At 50.6% G+C, this 17,484-nt stretch overlaps 1 protein-coding gene across 3 annotated transcripts; it reads left to right on the top strand.

Moving 5' to 3' along the window:
* Nucleotides 1–4,827: 4,827 nt before the first annotated feature.
* On the top strand, nucleotides 4,828–15,628 carry LIMD2 (LIM domain containing 2). Of its 3 annotated transcripts, none has more exons than XM_038754583.1 (5): nucleotides 4,828–4,908; nucleotides 12,734–12,803; nucleotides 13,928–13,981; nucleotides 14,741–14,880; nucleotides 15,454–15,628. In XM_038754583.1, exons 2-5 carry the CDS (start codon nucleotides 12,762–12,764, stop codon nucleotides 15,626–15,628), a joined length of 411 nt encoding a protein of 136 aa, XP_038610511.1. In that variant the 5' UTR covers nucleotides 4,828–4,908; nucleotides 12,734–12,761. The 3 variants fall into 3 exon arrangements, with proteins under 3 accessions (XP_038610511.1, XP_038610512.1, XP_038610513.1); XM_038754584.1 differs by having other exon boundaries at nucleotides 4,855–4,908; nucleotides 12,737–12,803; XM_038754585.1 differs by lacking the exon at nucleotides 4,828–4,908 and adding an exon at nucleotides 8,086–8,109.
* Nucleotides 15,629–17,484: the final 1,856 nt, after the last annotated feature.

Genomic DNA, 17,484 nt, shown 5'->3' with positions numbered 1-17,484 from the left:
TGGTGTTAGAGGAGCAAAGTGAATGTGCTGCATTTATAGGAGGAAATCAAGCAAGCTCCTTGTCGGCCGGGAAAAATGCCTACCAATTCTGTTCCCAAGGGCTTAGGACAGTGCTCGGCACGCAGGAAGCGGGCAACAAGGAGGTTTGATTGATATATGTTTGTATGTATTTATTACTCTATTTATTTATTTATTTATTTTACTTGTACATATCTATTCTATTTATTTTATTTTGTAAATATGTTTGGTTTTGTTCTCTGTCTCCCCCTTCTAGACTGTGAGCCCGCTGTTGGGTCGGGACCGTCTCTAAATGTTGCCAACTTGGACTTCCCAAGCGCTTCTTACAGTGCTCTGCACACAGTGAGCACTCAATAAATGCGATTGATTGATTGATTGATTGATTTCAAGCTGGTGCGAAGGACTTTTTGTTTGATGTGGAGCTGGGTGGGCCGCCACTGGACGTTGTTGAGGAGCGGGGAAACGTGGAGCGGGCCATCTCTGTAGAAGAACGATCGGGGCACCAGAATGAAGTGTGGACTTAGTGCAGTCAAGCGCTTAGTACAGTGCCAAGCGCTTAGTCCAGTGCTCTGCACACAGTAAGCGCTCAATAAATATGATTGATTGATTTCAAGTTGGTGCGAAGGACTTCTTGTTTGATGTGGAGCTGGGTGGGCTGCCACTGGACGTTGTTGAGGAACGGGGAAACGTGGAGTGGACCATCTCTAGAAGAATGATCGGGGCACCAGAATGAAGTGTGGACTTAGTGCAGTCAAGCGCTTAGTACAGTGCCAAGCGCTTAGTACAGTGCTCTGCACACAGTAAGCGCTCAATAAATTGATTGATTGATTGATTTCAAGTTGGTGCGAAGGACTTTTTGTTTGATGTGAAGCTGGGTGGGCCGCCACTTGGACGTTGTTGAGGAGCGGGGAAACGTGGAGCGGACCACCTCTGTAGAAGAATGATCGGGGCACCAGAATGAAGTGTGGACTTAGTGCAGTCAAGCGCTTAGTACAGTGCCAAGCGCTTAGTACAGTGCTCTGCACACAGTAAGCGCTCAATAAATACAACTGATTGATTGATTTCAAGTTGGTGCGAAGGACTTTTGATGTGGAGCTGGGTGGGCCGCCACTGGACGTTGTTGAGGGGCGGGGAAACGTGGAGCGGACCATCTCTGTAGAAGAATGATCGGGGCACCAGAATGAAGTGTGGACTTAGTGCATTCAAGCGCTTAGTACAGTGCCAAGCGCTTAGTACAGTGCTCTGCACACAGTAAGCGCTCAATAAATACAACTGATTGATTGATTTCAAGTTGGTGCGAAGGACTTTTGATGTGGAGCTGGGTGGGCCGCCACTGGACGTTGTTGAGGGGCGGGGAAACGTGGAGCGGACCATCTCTGTAGAAGAATGATCGGGGCACCAGAATGAAGTGTGGACTTAGTGCATTCAAGCGCTTAGTACAGTGCCAAGCGCTTAGTACAGTGCTCTGCACACAATAAGCGCTCAATAAATACAATTGATTGGACAGGAAGGGGGGAGAGACAGGAGGCAGGAAGGTCAGCAAGGAGGCTGATGCAGTAGTCCGGGGGGTGGATAGGGTAAGTGCTCGGATCAGAGAGGGTAACCTTGTAGTGATAAATAACGGTGGCATTTGCTAAGCACTTCATCATCATCAATCGTATTTATTGAGCGCTTACTGTGTGCAGAGCACTGTACTAAGCGCTTGGGAAGTACAAATTGGCAACATATAGAGACGGTCCCTACCCAACAGTGGGCTCACAGTCTAAAAGGGGGAGACAGAGAACAAAACCAAACATACTAACGAAATAAAATAAATAGAATAGCTATGTACAAGATAAATAAATAAATAAATAGCGTAATAAATATGTACAAACATATATACATATATACAGGTGATGTAGGGAAGGGAAGGAGGTAAGATGGGGGGATGGAGAGGGGGATGAGGGGGAGAGGAAGGAAGGGGTTCAGTCTGGGAAGGCACTTACTCTGTGCCAGGCACTGTACTACGCTCTGGGGTGGATACAAGCGAATCGGGTGGGCCGCCGTCCCAGTCCCACGTGGGGCACGTACTCTTCACCCCCATTTTACAGATGGGGTAACCGAGGCCCGGAAAAATAAATCAATCGTATTTATTGAGCGCTTACTGTGTGCAGAGCACTGGACTAAGCACTTGGGAAGTCCAAGTTGGCAACATCTAGAGACGGTCCCTACCCGACAGCGGGCTCACAGTCTAGAAAGGGGAGGCTGAGAACATGACAGAGCATATTAACAAAATAAAATAGAGTAGATATGTACAAGTGAAATAGAGTAATAACATCCCAGCTCCACCAATTGTCAGCTGTGTGACTTTGGGCAAGTCACTTAACTTCTCTGTGCCCCAGTTACCTCATCTGTAAAATGGGGATTAAGACTGTGAACCCCACCGTGGGACAACCTGATTACCTTGTTACCTCCCCAGAGCTTAGAACAGTGCATTGCACATAGTAAGCACTTTAACAAATACCATTATTATTATATATACATATGTACAGAAAAGTGGAGTGACTTGCCCATGGCCACACAGCAGAGAAGCAGAGAAGCAGCGTGGCTCAGTGGAAAGAGCCCGGGTTTGGGAGTCAGAGGTCACGGGTTCTAATCCTGGCTCAGCCACATAATAATAGTAATAATAATTATGGTATTTGTTAAGCGCTTACTATGTGCAAAGCACTGTTCTGAGCACTGGGGAGGTTACAAGGTGATCAGGTTGTCCCACGGGGGGCTGAAAATCTTAATCCCCATTTTACAGATGAAGGAACTGAGGCCCAGAGAATCAATCAATCAATCAATCGTATTTATTGAGCGCTTACTGTGTGCAGAGCACCGTACTAAGCGCTTGGGAAGTACAAGTGGGCAACATATAGAGACAGTCCCTACCCAACAGTGGGCTCACAGTCTAAAAATAATAATAATAATAATAACAATGGCATTTATTAAGCACCTACTATGTGCAAAGCACTGTTCTAAGCTCTGGGGAGGTTACAAGGTGATTGATTGCCCCTCAGGGGGCTCACAGTCTTAATCCCCATTTTACAGATGAGGGAACTGAGGCACAGAGAATCAATCAATCAATCAATCATTCAATCGTATTTATTGAGCGCTTACTGTGTGCAGAGCACTGGACTAAGCGCTTGGGAAGTACAAGTCGGCAACACATAGAGACAGTCCCTACCCAACAGCGGGCTCACAGTCTAGAAGGGGGAGACAGACAACAAAACCAAACATACTAACAAAATAAAATAAATAGAATAGATATGTACAAATAAAATAAATAAATAGAGTAATAAATATGTACAAACATATATCCAGGTGCTGTAGGGAAGGGAAGGAGGTAAGATGGGGGGGATGAAGAGGGGGACGAGGGGGAGGGGAAGGAAGGGGCTCAGTCTGGGAAGGCCTCCTGGAGGAGGAAAAGAGCCTGGGCTTTGGGAGTCAGAGGTCATGGGTTCAAATCCCTCTCTGCCAATTGCCAGCTGGGTGACTTTGGGCAAGTCACTTCACTTCTCTGGGCCTCCGTTCCCTCATCTGTAAAATGGGGGTTAAGACTGTGAGCCCCACCTGGGACAACCTGATCACCTTGTAACCTCCCCAGCGCTTAGAACAGTGCTTTGCACAGAGTAAGCGCTTAAAAAATGTCATTAAAAAAAAAGTCCTCTCCCCTTCCTCCCCCTCACCTTACCTCCTTCTCCTCCCCCCAGCACCTGTATATATCTTTGTACATATTTATTACTCTATTTTACTTGTACATAGTAGAGAAGCAGTATGGCTCAGAGGAAAGAACACAGGCTTTGGAGTCAGAGGTCATGGGTTCAAATCCCAGCTCCGTCAACTGTCAGCTGTGTGACTTTGGGCAAGTCACTTCACTTCTCTCGGCCTCAGTTCCCTCATCTGGAAAATGGGGATGAAGACTGGGAGCCCCACGTGGGGCAACCTGATCACCTTGCATTCCCCCCCCAGCGCTTAGAACAGTGCTTTGCACATAGTAAGCGCTTAACAAATACCAACATTATTATTCTTCTTCTCTGGGCCTCAGTTCCCTCATCTGTAAAATGGGGATGAAGACTGGGAGCCCCATGTGGGGCAACCTGATCACCTTGTATTCCCCCCCCCCAGCGCTTAGAACAGTGCTTTGCACATAGTAAGCGCTTAACAAATACCAACATTATATATATATTACATATATATTATATATTATATTATAAGCTTTTAGTACAGTGCTCTTCACACAATAAGCGCTCAATAAATACGACTGATTGATTGATTATTCTTCTCTGGGCCTCAGTTCCCTCATCTGTAAAATGGGGATGAAGACTGTGAGCCCCACGTGGGGCAACCTGATCACCTTGTATTCCCCCCCAGCGCTTAGAACAGTGCTCTGCACATAGTAAGCGCTTAGCAAATACCATTATTATTATTATTATTATTATGAATGACCCCAACAGGCTGACAGAGCCCGCCGCGCATGCGCGCTCGCTCCCTCGCTCGCGCGCTCCCCCCCTCCGCCCTCGCGCCCAACGGCCGCCACGTGACGCGCCGGGGAGCGATCCGATTGGCTGCGGCCACCGCCCCGCGGGAAGAAGGGGGGGGAAGGGGAGGGCGTGACGTCACCTCGCCGGGCGGGAGGAGCGCGGCCCCTAGCGGCGGCCCCCGGCGCTGCCCCCGGAGGGGGGGCGGCCCGCGGATAAAGAGGAGTCGGCGGCGCAGAAAGAGGAGGAGGAAGAGGAGGAGAAGGGGGAGGAGGAGGAAGAAGGGGAGGAGGAAGAGGAGGAAGAGGAAGAGAAGGACGAGGGTTTGCGAAGCCCCCCGACCCCCTCCGGCCGGACCCTCCTCCATCAGCTGCGGCGGCCGGGCCTGGTAAGACCCTTGGGGGAGGGGACCAGCTCTCTGTTGGAGCCCATTCATCCCTCCATCCCTCCATCTTACTCTATTTATATATTTATTTTACTTGTACAAATCTATTGATTTTATTGTGTTAATATGTTTTGTTCTGTTGTCTGTCTCCCCCTTCTAAACTGTGAGCCCGCTGTTGGGTAGGGACCGTCTCTATGTGTTGCCAACTTGGACTTCCCAAGCGCTTAGTCCAGTGCTCTGCACACAGGAAGCGGTCAATCAATACGATTGATTGGTTGATCCCTCCATCCATTCATTCATTCGATCGTATTGATTAAGCGTTTCCTGTGTGCAGAGCACTGGACTAAGCGCTTGTGAGCCCGCTGTTGGGTAGGGACCGTCTCTAGGTGTTGCCAACTTGGGCTTCCCAAGCGCCTAGTACAGTGCTCTGCACACAGTAAGCGCTCAATCAATACGACTGAATGAATGAATGAATGAAATACGATTGGATGAATGAAATACGATTGGATGAATGAAATACATTCAAAGCCCTACTGAGAGCTCACCTCCTCCAGGAGGCCTTCCCACACTCAGCCCTCTCCTACCTCTCCCCCTCCCCCTCCTTCCCTTCCCCACACCACCTGTATATATGTATAGATGTTTGTACGGATTTATTACTCTATTTTATTTGTACATATTTATTCTGTTTTCTTTTGTTAATATGTTTTGTTTTGTTGTCTTTCTCCCTCTTCTAGACTGTGAGCCCACTGTTGGGTAGGGTCCGTCTCTATATGATGCCAACTTGGACTTCCCAAGCGCTTAGTACAGTGCTCTGCACACAGTGAGTGCTCAATAAATACGATTGATTGTTGGAGTCCCTTCATTCATTCATTCATTCATTCATTCATTCATCCATCCATCCATCCATCCAACCATCCATCCGTATTGATTGAGCGCTTCCTGTGTCCAGAGTACTGGACTAAGCGCTTGGAGCCCACTGTTAGGTAGGGACTGTCTCTAGGTGTTGCCAACTTGTACTTCCCAAGCGCTTAGTACAGTGCTCTGCACACAGTAAGCGCTCAATCAATACGACTGAATGAATGAATGAATGAAATACGATTGGATGAATGAAATACATTCAAAGCCCTACTGAGAGCTCACCTCCTCCGGGAGGCCTTCCCACACTGAGCCCCCTCCTTCCTCTCCCCCTCCTCATCCCCGCCGCCTTACCTCCTTCCCTTCCCCACACCACCTGTATATATGTATAGATGTTTGTATGGATTTATTACTCTTATTTGTACATATTTATTCTATTTTCTTTTGTTAATATGTTTGGTTTTGTTGTCTGTCTCCCCCTTCTAGACTGTGAGCCCACTGTTGGGTAGGGTCCGTCTCTATATGATGCCAACTTGGACTTCCCAAGCGCTTAGTACAGTGCTCTGCACACAGTGAGTGCTCAATAAATACGATTGATTGTTGGAGTCCCTTCCTTCATTCATTTCATTCATTCATCCATCCATCCATCCAATCGTATTGATTGAGCGCTTCCTGTGTGCAGAGCCCTGTACTAAGCACTTGGAGCCCACTTTTAGGTAGGGACCGTCTCTAGATGTTGCCAGCTTGTACTTCCCAAGCGCCTAGTACAGTGCTCTGCACACAGTAAGCGCTCAATAAATACGACTGAATGAATGAATGAATGAAATACGATTGGATGAATGAAATACATTCAAAGCCCTACTGAGAGCTCACCTCCTCCGGGAGGCCTTCCCAGACTGAGCCCCCTCCTTCCTCTCCCCCTCCCCGCCGCCTTACCTCCTTCCCTTCCCCACACCACCTGTATAGATGTATAGATGTTTGTACAGATTTATTACTCTATTTTATTTGTACATATTTATTCTATTTATTTTCTTTTCTTAGTATGTTTGGTTTTGTTGTCTGTCTCCCCCTTCTAGACTGTGAGCCCACTGTTGGGTAGGGACCGTCTCTATATGATGCCAACTTGGACTTCCCAAGCGCTTAGTACAGTGCTCCGCACACAGTAAGCACTCAATAAATACGATTGATTGTTGGAGCCCCGTCATTCATTCATCCATCCATCCATCCATCCATCCATCCATCCAATCCTATTGATTGAGTGCTTCCTGTGTGCAGAGCACTGGACTAAGCACTTGTGAGCCCGCCGTTGGGTAGGGACCGTCTCTAGGTGTTGCCAACTTGGACTTCCCAAGCGCCTAGTACAGTGCTCTGCACACAGGAAGCGCTCAATCAATACGACTGAATGAATGAATGAATGAAATACGATTGGATGAATGAAATACATTCAAAGCCCTACTGAGAGCTCACCTCCTCCGGGAGGCCTTCCCACACTGAGCCCCCTCCTTCCTCTCCCCCTCCCCCCCCACCTTACCTCCTTCCCCTCCCCACAGCACCTGTATAGATGTATAGATGTTTGTACGGATTTATTACTCTATTTTGTTTGTACATATTTATTCTATTTATTTTATTTTCTTAATATGTTTGGTTTTGTTGTCTGTCTCCCCCTTCTAGACTGTGAGCCCACCGTTGGGTAGGGACCGTCTCTATATGATGCCAACTTGGACTTCCCAAGCGCTTAGTACAGTGCTCCGCACACAGTAAGCGCTCAATAAATACGATTGATTGATTGTTGGAGCCCCTTCATTCATTCATTCATCCATCCATCCAATCGTATTGATTGAGCGCTTCCTGTGTGCAGAGCGCTGTACTAAGCGCTTGGGAAGTACAAGTTGTGTAGGGACCGTCTCTAGGTGTTGCCAACTTGTACTTCCCAAGCGCCCAGTACAGCGCTCTGCACACAGTAAGCGCTCAATAAATACGACTGACTGAATGAATGAATGAAATACGATTGGATGAATGAAATACATTCAAAGCCCTACTGAGAGCTCACCTCCTCCAGGAGGCCTTCCCAGACTGAGCCCCCTCCTTCCTCTCCCCCTCATCCCCCTCCCCATCCCCCCCGCCTTACCTCCCTCCCCACAGCACCTGTATATATGTATATACGTTTGGACGGATTTATTACTCTATTTTATTTGTACATATTTATTCTATTTATTTTATTTTGTTAACATGTTTTGTCTTGTTGTCTGTCTCCCCCTTCTAGACTGTGAGCCCACTGTGGGGTAGGGACCATCTCTATATGTTGCCGACTTGGACCTCCCAAGCGCTTAGTACAGAGCTCTGCACACAGTAAGCGCTCAATAAATACGATTGATGATGATGATGATGATTGAGTGAATGAATGAATGAAATACGATTGAATGAATGAAATACAAGTTGGCAACATCCAGAGACGGTCCCTACCCAACAGCGGGTTCACAGTCTAGAAGGGGGAGACGGACGACAAAAAAGACATATTAACAAAATAAAATAAATAGCATTCATTCATTCAGTTGTATAGTGCGCTTAGTACAGTGCCCTGCACACAGTAAGCGCTCAATAAATACGATTGAATGAATGAAATACGATTGAATGAATAGAAGATTCATTCCATCGTCTTGATTGAGCCCGTTGTTGGGTAGGGACTGTCTCTATATGTTACCAACTTGTACTTCCCAAGCGCTTAGTCCAGTGCTCTGCACACAGTAAGCGCTCAATAAAGACGATTGAATGAATGAATAACTGTGTGCAGAGCACTGTGCTAAGCGCTTGGGAAAGTCCAAATGAGCAACAGGGACGGTCCCTCCCTCCCCAACAACGGGCTCCCAGGCTAGGAGATTCATTCCATCATATTTATTGAGCACCGACTGTGTGCAGAGCACTGTACTAAGCGCTTGGGAAGTACAATTTGGCAACAGATACGGTCCTTCCCCAACAACGGGCTCCCAGGCTAGAAGATTCATTCCATCGTCTTTATTGAGCCCGTTGTTGGGTAGGGACCGTCTCTATATGTTACCAACTTGTGCTCTCCCAAGCGCTTAGTACAGTGCTCTGCACACAGTAAGCGCTCAATAAAGACGATTGAATGAATGGCTGTGTGCAGAGCACTGCGCTAAGCGCTTGGGAAAGTCCAGTTGAGCAACAGAGGCGGTCCCTCCCTCCCCAACGATGGGCTCCCAGGCTAGGAGATTCATTCCATCATATTTATTGAGTACCGACTGTGTGCAGAGCACTGTACTAAGCGCTTGGGAAGTACAATTTGGCAACAGAGACGGTCCCTCCCTCCCCAACAACGGGCTCCCAGGCTAGAAGATTCATTCCATCGTCTTTATTGAGCCCGTTGTTGGGTAGGGACCGTCTCTATATGTTACCAACTTGTGCTCTCCCAAGCGCTTAGTACAGTGCTCTGCACACAGTAAGCGCTCAATAAAGACGATTGAATGAATGGCTGTGTGCAGAGCACTGCGCTAAGCGCTTGGGAAAGTCCAGTTGAGCAACAGAGGCGGTCCCTCCCTCCCCAACGACGGGCTCCCAGGCTAGGAGATTCATTCCATCATATTTATTGAGCACCGACTGTGTGCAGAGCACTGTACTAAGCGCTTGGGAAGTACAATTTGGCAACAGAGACGGTCCCTCCCTCCCCAACAACGGGCTCCCAGGCTGGAAGATTCATTCCATCATCTTTATTGAGCCCGTTGTTGTGTAGGCACTGTCTTTATATGTTACCAACTTGTGCTCTCCCAAGCGCTTAGTACAGTGCTCTGCAAACAGTAAGCGCTCAATAAATACGATTGAATGAATGACTGTGTGCAGAGCATTGCGCTAAGTGCTTGGGAAAGTCCAATTGAGCAGCAGGGAGAGACGGTCCCTCCCTCCCCAACAACGGGCTCCCAGGCTAGGAGATTCATTCCATTGTCTTTATTGACCTGCGGCACAATCAATCAATCAATCGTATTTATTGAGCGCTTACTGTGTGCAGAGCGCTGTACTGAGCGCTTGGGAAGTCCAAGTTGGCAACATATAGAGACAGTCCCTACCCAACAGTGGGCTCACAGTCGGAAAGGGGGAGAAGTGAAGTGACTTGCCCAAAGTCACACAGCTGTCGACAATCGGCAGAGTGCGGGATTTGAACCCATGACCTCTGACTCCAAAGCCCGGGCTCTTTCCACTAAGCCACGCTGCTCTCTTTCCACTGAGCCACACTGCTTCTCCAATGAATCGGGGGGGGAACTGGGGGTCCCCAATCAATCAATCAATCAATCAATTGTATTTATTGAGCGCTTACTGTGTGCAGAGCACTGTACTAAGCTGCTTGTACCAGCTTCTCTCTTCCGCTTCCTCCTTCGGCCCCGGGAACTGGGGCCCCAGCCCCGCCCCGGGGGGACCAGGCTTTGGGGCTGGGGACGGGGGTCTGAGCCGTGAGCCCACTGTTGGGTAGGGACTGTCTCTATATGTTGCCAACTTGGACTTCCCAAGCGCTTAGTACAGTGCTCTGCACACAGTAAGCGCTCAATAAATACGATTGATGATGATGATGATGAGAGCCGGGGGATTGTGGAGCCGCTTCTGGCCTTCTAGACTGTGAGCCCACTGTTGGGTAGGGACCGTCTCTAGGTGTTGCCAACTTGGACTTCCCGAGCGCTTAGTACAGTGCTCTGCACAGAGTAAGCGCTCAATAAATACGATCGATTGATTGATTCTGGGCCGGGCCGAGCAAGACTTATGTGGGGAGGGGGCCTTCGGGGGCTGGGGGCTTGGAGGGGGAGCTGGGAAAGGAGGGGGCCGTGGGGCCGAGCTTCGGGGGGTTGGGGAAAGGAGGGCTGATGGGGTGGTCTGATTCTAATAATGGCATTTATTAAGCGCTTACTATGTGCAAGACGCCGTTCTAAGCGCTGGGGAGGTTACAAGGTGATCAGGTTGTGCATGTACATACATATATATACATATACATATATACATATATAACCTGTATATATGTTTGTACATATTTATTACTCTATTTATTTACTTAATTTACTTGTAAATATCTATTCTATTTATTTTATTTTGTTAGTATGTTTGGTTTTGTTCTCTGTCTCCCCCTTTTAGACTGTGAGCCCACTGGTGGGTAGGGACTGTCTCTATATGTTGCCAACTTGGACTTCCCAAGCGCTTAGTCCAGTGCTCTGCACACAGTAAGCGCTCAATAAATACAATTGATTGATTGATTGATTGATCAGGTTGTGCCCCGGCGGGCTCACAGTCTTCATCCCTACTGAGAGCTCACCTCCTCCAGGAGGCCTTCCCAGACTGAGCCCCCCCCCATCCCCCCCACCTTACCTCCTTCCCCTCCCCACAGCACCTGGATATATGGATAGATGTTTGTACGGATTTATTACTCTATTTTATTTCATTTGTACATATTTATTCTATTTATTTTATTTTGTCAGTATGTTTGGTTTGGTCGTCTGTCTCCCCCTTCTAGCCTGTGAGCCCGCTGTTGGGTGGGGACCGTCTCTAGATGTTGCCAGCTTGGACTCCCCAAGCGCTTAGTCCAGTGCTCTGGTAAGCGCTCAATAAATACGACTGAATGAATGAATGAATCCCATTTTCCAGAGGAGGTCACCGAGGCCCAGAGAAGTGAAGTTTTGTTAGTATGTTTGGTTTTGTTCTCTGTCTCCCCCTTTTAGACTGTGAGCCCACTGTTGGGTAGGGACCGTCTCTAGATGCTGCCAACGTGTACTTCCCAAGCGCTTAGTCCAGTGCTCTGCACACAGTAAGCGCTCAGTAAATACAATTGATTGATTGATTGAAGTGACTTGCCCGAAGTCACCCAGCTGACAGTCGGCGGAGCCGGAATTCGAACCCACGGCCTCCGACTCCACAGGCCGGGCTCCTTCCGTTGAGCGGCCCCACGGGCAGCGGGCGCGGTGGCCACAGGCCCAGAGTCTGGGGCCGAGCCCAGCGCCCTCCCCCAGACCCTCAGCCCCTAGTCCAGTGCTCTGCACACAGTAAGCGCTCAATAAATACGATTGAGGGATTGATCCCTTCAAGGCCCTGCTGAGAGCTCACCTCCTCCAGGAGGCCTTCCCACACTGAGCCCCTTCCTTCCTCTCCCCCTCCTCCCCCTCTCCATCCCCCCCATCTTACCTCCTTCCCATCCCCACAGCACCTGTATATATGTATAGATGTTTGTACAGATTTACTACTCTGTAGTAAATTATTTATTTATCATCATACCAAATAAATAAATAAATAAATAAATATCTATTTATTTATTTAAATAAATAAATATCTATTTATTTATTTTACTTGTCCGTATCTATTCTGTTTATTTTATTTTGTTGGTACGTTTGGTTCGGTTCTCCGTCTCCCCCTTTTAGACTGTTAGCCCACTGTCGGGTAGGGGCCGTCTCTAGATGTTGCCAACTTGGACTTCCCAAGCGCTTAGTCCAGTGCGCTCTGCGCACAGGTAGCGCTCAATAAATACGATTGATGATGATTGATGACTCCTTCTCCCAGGTTGGGACAACCTGATGACTTTGTAAGCTCCCCAGCGCTTAGAGCAGTGCTTTGCATATAGTAAGCGCTTAATAGTCTCCCCCTTTTAGACTGTGAGCCCACTGTTGGGTAGGGACTGTCTCTATGTGTTGCCAATTTGTACTTCCCAAGCGCTTAGTACAGTGCTGTGCACATAGTAAGCGCTCAATAAGTACGATTGATTGATTGATTGATTAATAAATGCCATTGTTATTATTAATATTATTCCATCCAGCCCCCTGCAAGCCCTTGGGGCTGCAGGCGAATCCGGAAGTCGCTGAACCTGCAGCCGCAGGAAATGACTTGGGGAAAGTCCCAACCGCAGCCCCTCCGCCCCAACCCCAGCCTGAGCCGTAAACAACCCCCCAACCCCGGGGGGCCTTCCTTGCCCCCCCTGACCGACTTCTCCTTCCAGAAGAGCCTGAGCCCGTCCTCTCGCCGCCATGTCCCAGCCCACGGGAGCCGCCACCACCCCAGTCGCCCACGTAGGTGCCACCTTCGACGGGGCGCGGGAGGTTGGGCCGAAGACGCCGGGCCGGGGCCCAGAGACCCTTTGGGTGGGGGGAAGAACGGTTGGGTAGGGACTGCCTCTATATCATCATCATCAATCGTCTTTATTGAGCGCTTACTGTGTGCAGAGCGCTGGACTAAGCGCTTGGGAAGTCCAAGTTGGCGACACATAGAGACGGTCCCGACCCGACGGCGGGCTCACGGCCTAAAAGAGGCGGAAAGGGGGACGAGGACCGACTGGCTCCCGGTTGGAGAGAAGGCACCTTTGGGAAGAGGAGGAGGAGGGAACTTCCCAAAGGTGTACTTCCCAAGCGCTTAGTACAGTGCTCTGCACATAGTAGGCGCTCAATAAATACGATTGATTGATTGATTGAGGGAAGGGAGGAGCCGAAAAAGGGGCATCCAGACCTGAGGAATCCCAGTAGGGCGGACCTCTATATGTTGCCAACTTGTACAGTGCTCTGCACACAGTAAGCGCTCAATAAATACGATTGATGATGTACTTCCCAAGCGCTTAGCAATAATAATAATGATGTTGGCATTTGTTAAGCGCTTACTATGTGCAAAGCACTGTTCTAAGCTGCTGGGGAGGTTACCAGGTGATCAGGTTGTCCCACGTGGGGCTCACAGTTTTAATCCCCATTTTACAGATGAGGGAACTGAAGCGACTTGCCCAAAGTCACACAGCTGCCACTTGGCAGAGTCGGGATTTGAACCCATGACCTCCGACCCCAAAGCCCGTGCTCTGTCCACTGAGCCACGCTGCTTCTCTAAAATGTGGATGGTATTTGTCAAGCACTTACTAGGTGCCAAGCACTGTTTTCAGCACTGGGGTAGAGGCAAGGTAATCACGTTGTCCCCCGTGGGGCTCACAGTCTTAATCCCCATTTTGCAGATGAGGTCACTGAGGCCCAGAGAAGGGAAGCGACTTACCCAAAGTCACCCAGCTGACAAGTGGCGGAGCCGGGATTAGAACCCGTGACCTCTGACTCCCAAGCCCGGGCTATTTCCACTGAGCCATGGAGTGGCTTAGTACAGTGCTCTGCACACAGTCAGTGCTCAATAAATACGATCGATTGATTTTTTTTTTTTTCCCCAGGAAGCGAAGAGCAGCCCAGGCGGCGGCGGCGGCAACAAAGTGCAGCGATCCAAGGTACCCCCCCAGGCTGGAAGTCGGGGAGGAGGAGCTGGGGGCATGGGGAATCCCGTCCCCCGACGGATACCTCCCCCTTCATCATCATCATCATCATCAATCGTATTTATTGAGCGCTTACTATGTGCAGAGCACTGTACGAAGCGCTTGGGAAGTACAAGTTGGCAACATCTAGAGACAGTCCCTACCCAACAGTGGGCTCACAGTCTAAAAGGGGGAGACAGAGAACAAAACCAAACATACTAACAAAATAAAATAGCATAGATAGTACAGTGCTCTGCACATAGTAAGCGCTCAATAAATACGATTGATGATATGTACAAGTAAAATAAATAGAGTAATAAATATGTACATACATATATACAGGTGTTGTGGGGAAGGGAAGGAGGTAAGATGGGGGGGATGGAGAGGGGGACGAGGGGGAGAGGAAGGAAGGGGCTGAGTGTGGGAAGGCCTCCTGGAGGAGGTGAGCTCTCAGCAGGGCCTTGAAGGGAGGAAGAGAGCGAGCTGGGCGGATGGGCAGAGGGATTGGGGGCATTCCAGGCCCGGGGGAGGACGTGGGCTGGGGGTCGATGGCGGGACGGGCGAGAACGAGGTACGGGGAGGAGATTAGCAGCGGAGGGTGCGGGCTGCGATGGACAAGGAGAGAAGGGAGGGGAGGTAGGAGGGGGCCAGGGGATGGATGGACAGCCTGGAAGCCCAGGGGGAGGGGTTTCTGCCTGATGTTTCCCCCTTCCCCTCGATCCCCCCGCCCCGCAGTCGTTCAGCCTGCGGGCCCAGGTGCAGGAGACGTGCGCCGCCTGCCAGAAAACCGTCTACCCCATGGAGCGGCTCGTGGCCGACAAGTTCATCTTCCACAGCGCCTGCTTCTGCTGCAAGCACTGCCGAGCCAAGCTCAGGTACCCCTTCCCCTCCTGACGCCCGCCTCCCCAACTCGCTGGCCGCTTCCTCAGATCAATCAATCAATCAATCAATCGTATTTATTGAGCGCTTACGGTGTGCAGAGCACTGGACTAAGCGCTTGGGAAGCACAAGAAGCAGCGTGGCTCAGTGGAAAGAGCACGGGCTTTGGAGTCAGAGGTCATTGCTGTGTGACCTTGGGCAAGTCACTCCACTTCTCGGAGCCTCGGTCGCCTCCTCTGTAAAATGGGGATGATGACTGTAATGATGATGATGATGGCATTTATTAAGCGCTTACTATGTGCAAAGCACTGTTCTAAGTGCTGAATACTAATAATGATGATGGCAGCCCCACGCGGGACAACCTGATCGCCTTGTATCCGCCCCAGCGCTTAGAACAGTGCTTTGCACATAGTAAGCGCTTAACAAATGCCATCATTATTATTATTATTATTGCAAGTTGGCAACATCTAGAGACGGCCCCTACCCGCCAGTGGGCTCGCAGCGTCCCCTCCTCCCTCGGCCCCCGCGCGGGTGGGCTCGGGGGTCCCTGACTGGGGCGTCTACCGCAGCCTGGGCAGCTACGCGGCCCTGCACGGGGAGTTCTACTGCAAGCCGCACTTCCAGCAACTCTTCAAGAGCAAAGGCAACTACGACGAGGGCTTCGGCCGCAAGCAGCACAAGGAGCTCTGGGCCCACAAGGAGCTGGACGGCGGCGGCGGCGGCGGCGACGCCAAGACGGCCTGAGCGCCCTGCTGCCCCGGACCCAGGGTCGGGGGTGGGCTGGAGGGTGGCATCCAGGGGGTGGGTGGGGGGAGAGGGTCAAGCTGGTTAGATCTCAGGCCGCCGGGCTCGCCCGCGGGGTGAAGAGGAGGGGTGAGGCGGGGAAAGCGTTCAGGCCTGCCCGTCTGGATGCCCCTTTTTCCGCTCCTCCCTTCCCTCCCCAAAGGTGCCTTCTCTCCTCGTCCCTCTTTTTCCCCCCCGCTCCCCTCACCCCGGCCTCGAGTCGCTGCCATCTACCTCTGCCCGCCGGCGGGCTGCGGATTAGGGAGGCCGGGAGGGGCTACGGCAGCGGCGGCCGGGGTGGATTTTACAGCTCAGCGGACCGGACGGCACCGGGCCCCCGGGGGGGAGCCCAGGAAGCCCCCCAGCAAGACCCCGGAACGGCGCGGATGCTGGTGAACCGCAAAGCCTCGGGGCAGCTCAAGTGCCGTGAGCCGTAATGTTGCCAATTTGTACTTCCCAAGCGCTTAGCACAGTGCTCTGCACACGGTAAGCGCTCAATAAATACGATTGATGATGATGATGATGATGATGGCCAAAGGGCTAGAGGTGGGTGGCGTCCTAGCATCCCTGCCCTGCCTCCGCCCGGGTGGTGCCCGTCGGCGTGACCGTTGTGACCTCTGTTGCCCGTTTTAACAAACACATTCCCAAACCTCTGCCTGGCTGTGTCCGTTCTCGGGAAGGTCGGGGGCGGCTCAAAGTGCGCCCCGGGGGGGAGCAGGGTTGTTTGGGGGGGGAGCCAGTCCTGTGGATAATTAATAATAATAATAACGATAGCATTTATTAAGCGCTTACTATGTGCAAAGCACTGTTCTAAGCGCTGGGGGATTACAAGCTGATCAGGTTGTCCCACGGGGGGCTCACAGTCTTCATTCCTATTTTACAGATGAGGGATGAAGTTAAGTGACTTGCCCAAAGTCACCCAGCTGACAGTTGGCGGAGTGGGGATTTGAACCCACGACCTCTGACTCCAAAGCCCGGGCTCTTTCCACTGAGCCACGCTGCTTCTCTAATAATAATGGTATTTGTTAAGCGCTTACTATGTGCAAAGCACTGTTCTAAGCGCTGGGGGGGATACAAAGTGATCAGGTTGTCCCACGTGGGGCTTACAGTCTTAATCCCCATTTTACAGATGAGGTAACTGAGGCTCAGAGAAGTGAAGTGACTTGCCCAAGGTCACACAGCAGACATGTGGCGGAGCTGGGATTCGAACCCATGACCTCTGACTCCAAAGCCCGGGCTCTTTCCACTGAGCCATGCTGCTTCATGGGCACTGGGGGTGGGAGAGGAGTCAGGCCCCTGGAAAGAGAAGAGAGCGGGAGGGGAGGGCTGCAGAGCGGGGCCTCTTCTCCCCCCTCCCCACCCCGGCTGCTCTTCCATGGTCGCCATGGGCCGGATAATAATAATATAATAATAATAATAATAATAATGTTGGCATTTGTTAAGCGCTTACTATGTGCAAAGCACTGTTCTAAGCGCTGGCGGGGGAATACAAAGTGATCAGGTTGTCCCACGTGGGGCTCACAGTCTTAATCCCCATTTTACAGATGAGGTAACTGAGGCTCAGAGAAGTGAAGTGACTTGCCCAAGGTCACACAGCAGACAGGTGGCGGAGCTGGGATTCGAACCCATGACCTCTGACTCCAAAGCCCGGGCTGTTTCCACTGAGCCACGCTGCTTCTCTGATGCAGGGGCAGAACGGGCAACAGCCAAGTGGAGGAAGTTTGAGATTCCCCCTCTCTCTTTCAGGCCAGGTTGAGCAGTGTGGCCTAAGGGCTAGAGCCCGGGCCCGAGAGTCAGAAGGACCTGGGTTCTAATCC

Source organism: Tachyglossus aculeatus, chromosome 11 (assembly GCF_015852505.1).
Source record: "Tachyglossus aculeatus isolate mTacAcu1 chromosome 11, mTacAcu1.pri, whole genome shotgun sequence".
Taxonomy (NCBI): Eukaryota; Metazoa; Chordata; class Mammalia; order Monotremata; family Tachyglossidae; genus Tachyglossus; species Tachyglossus aculeatus.
Note: the sequence above shows the minus strand (reverse complement) of the source record. Positions and strands in the feature narration are given on the sequence as shown.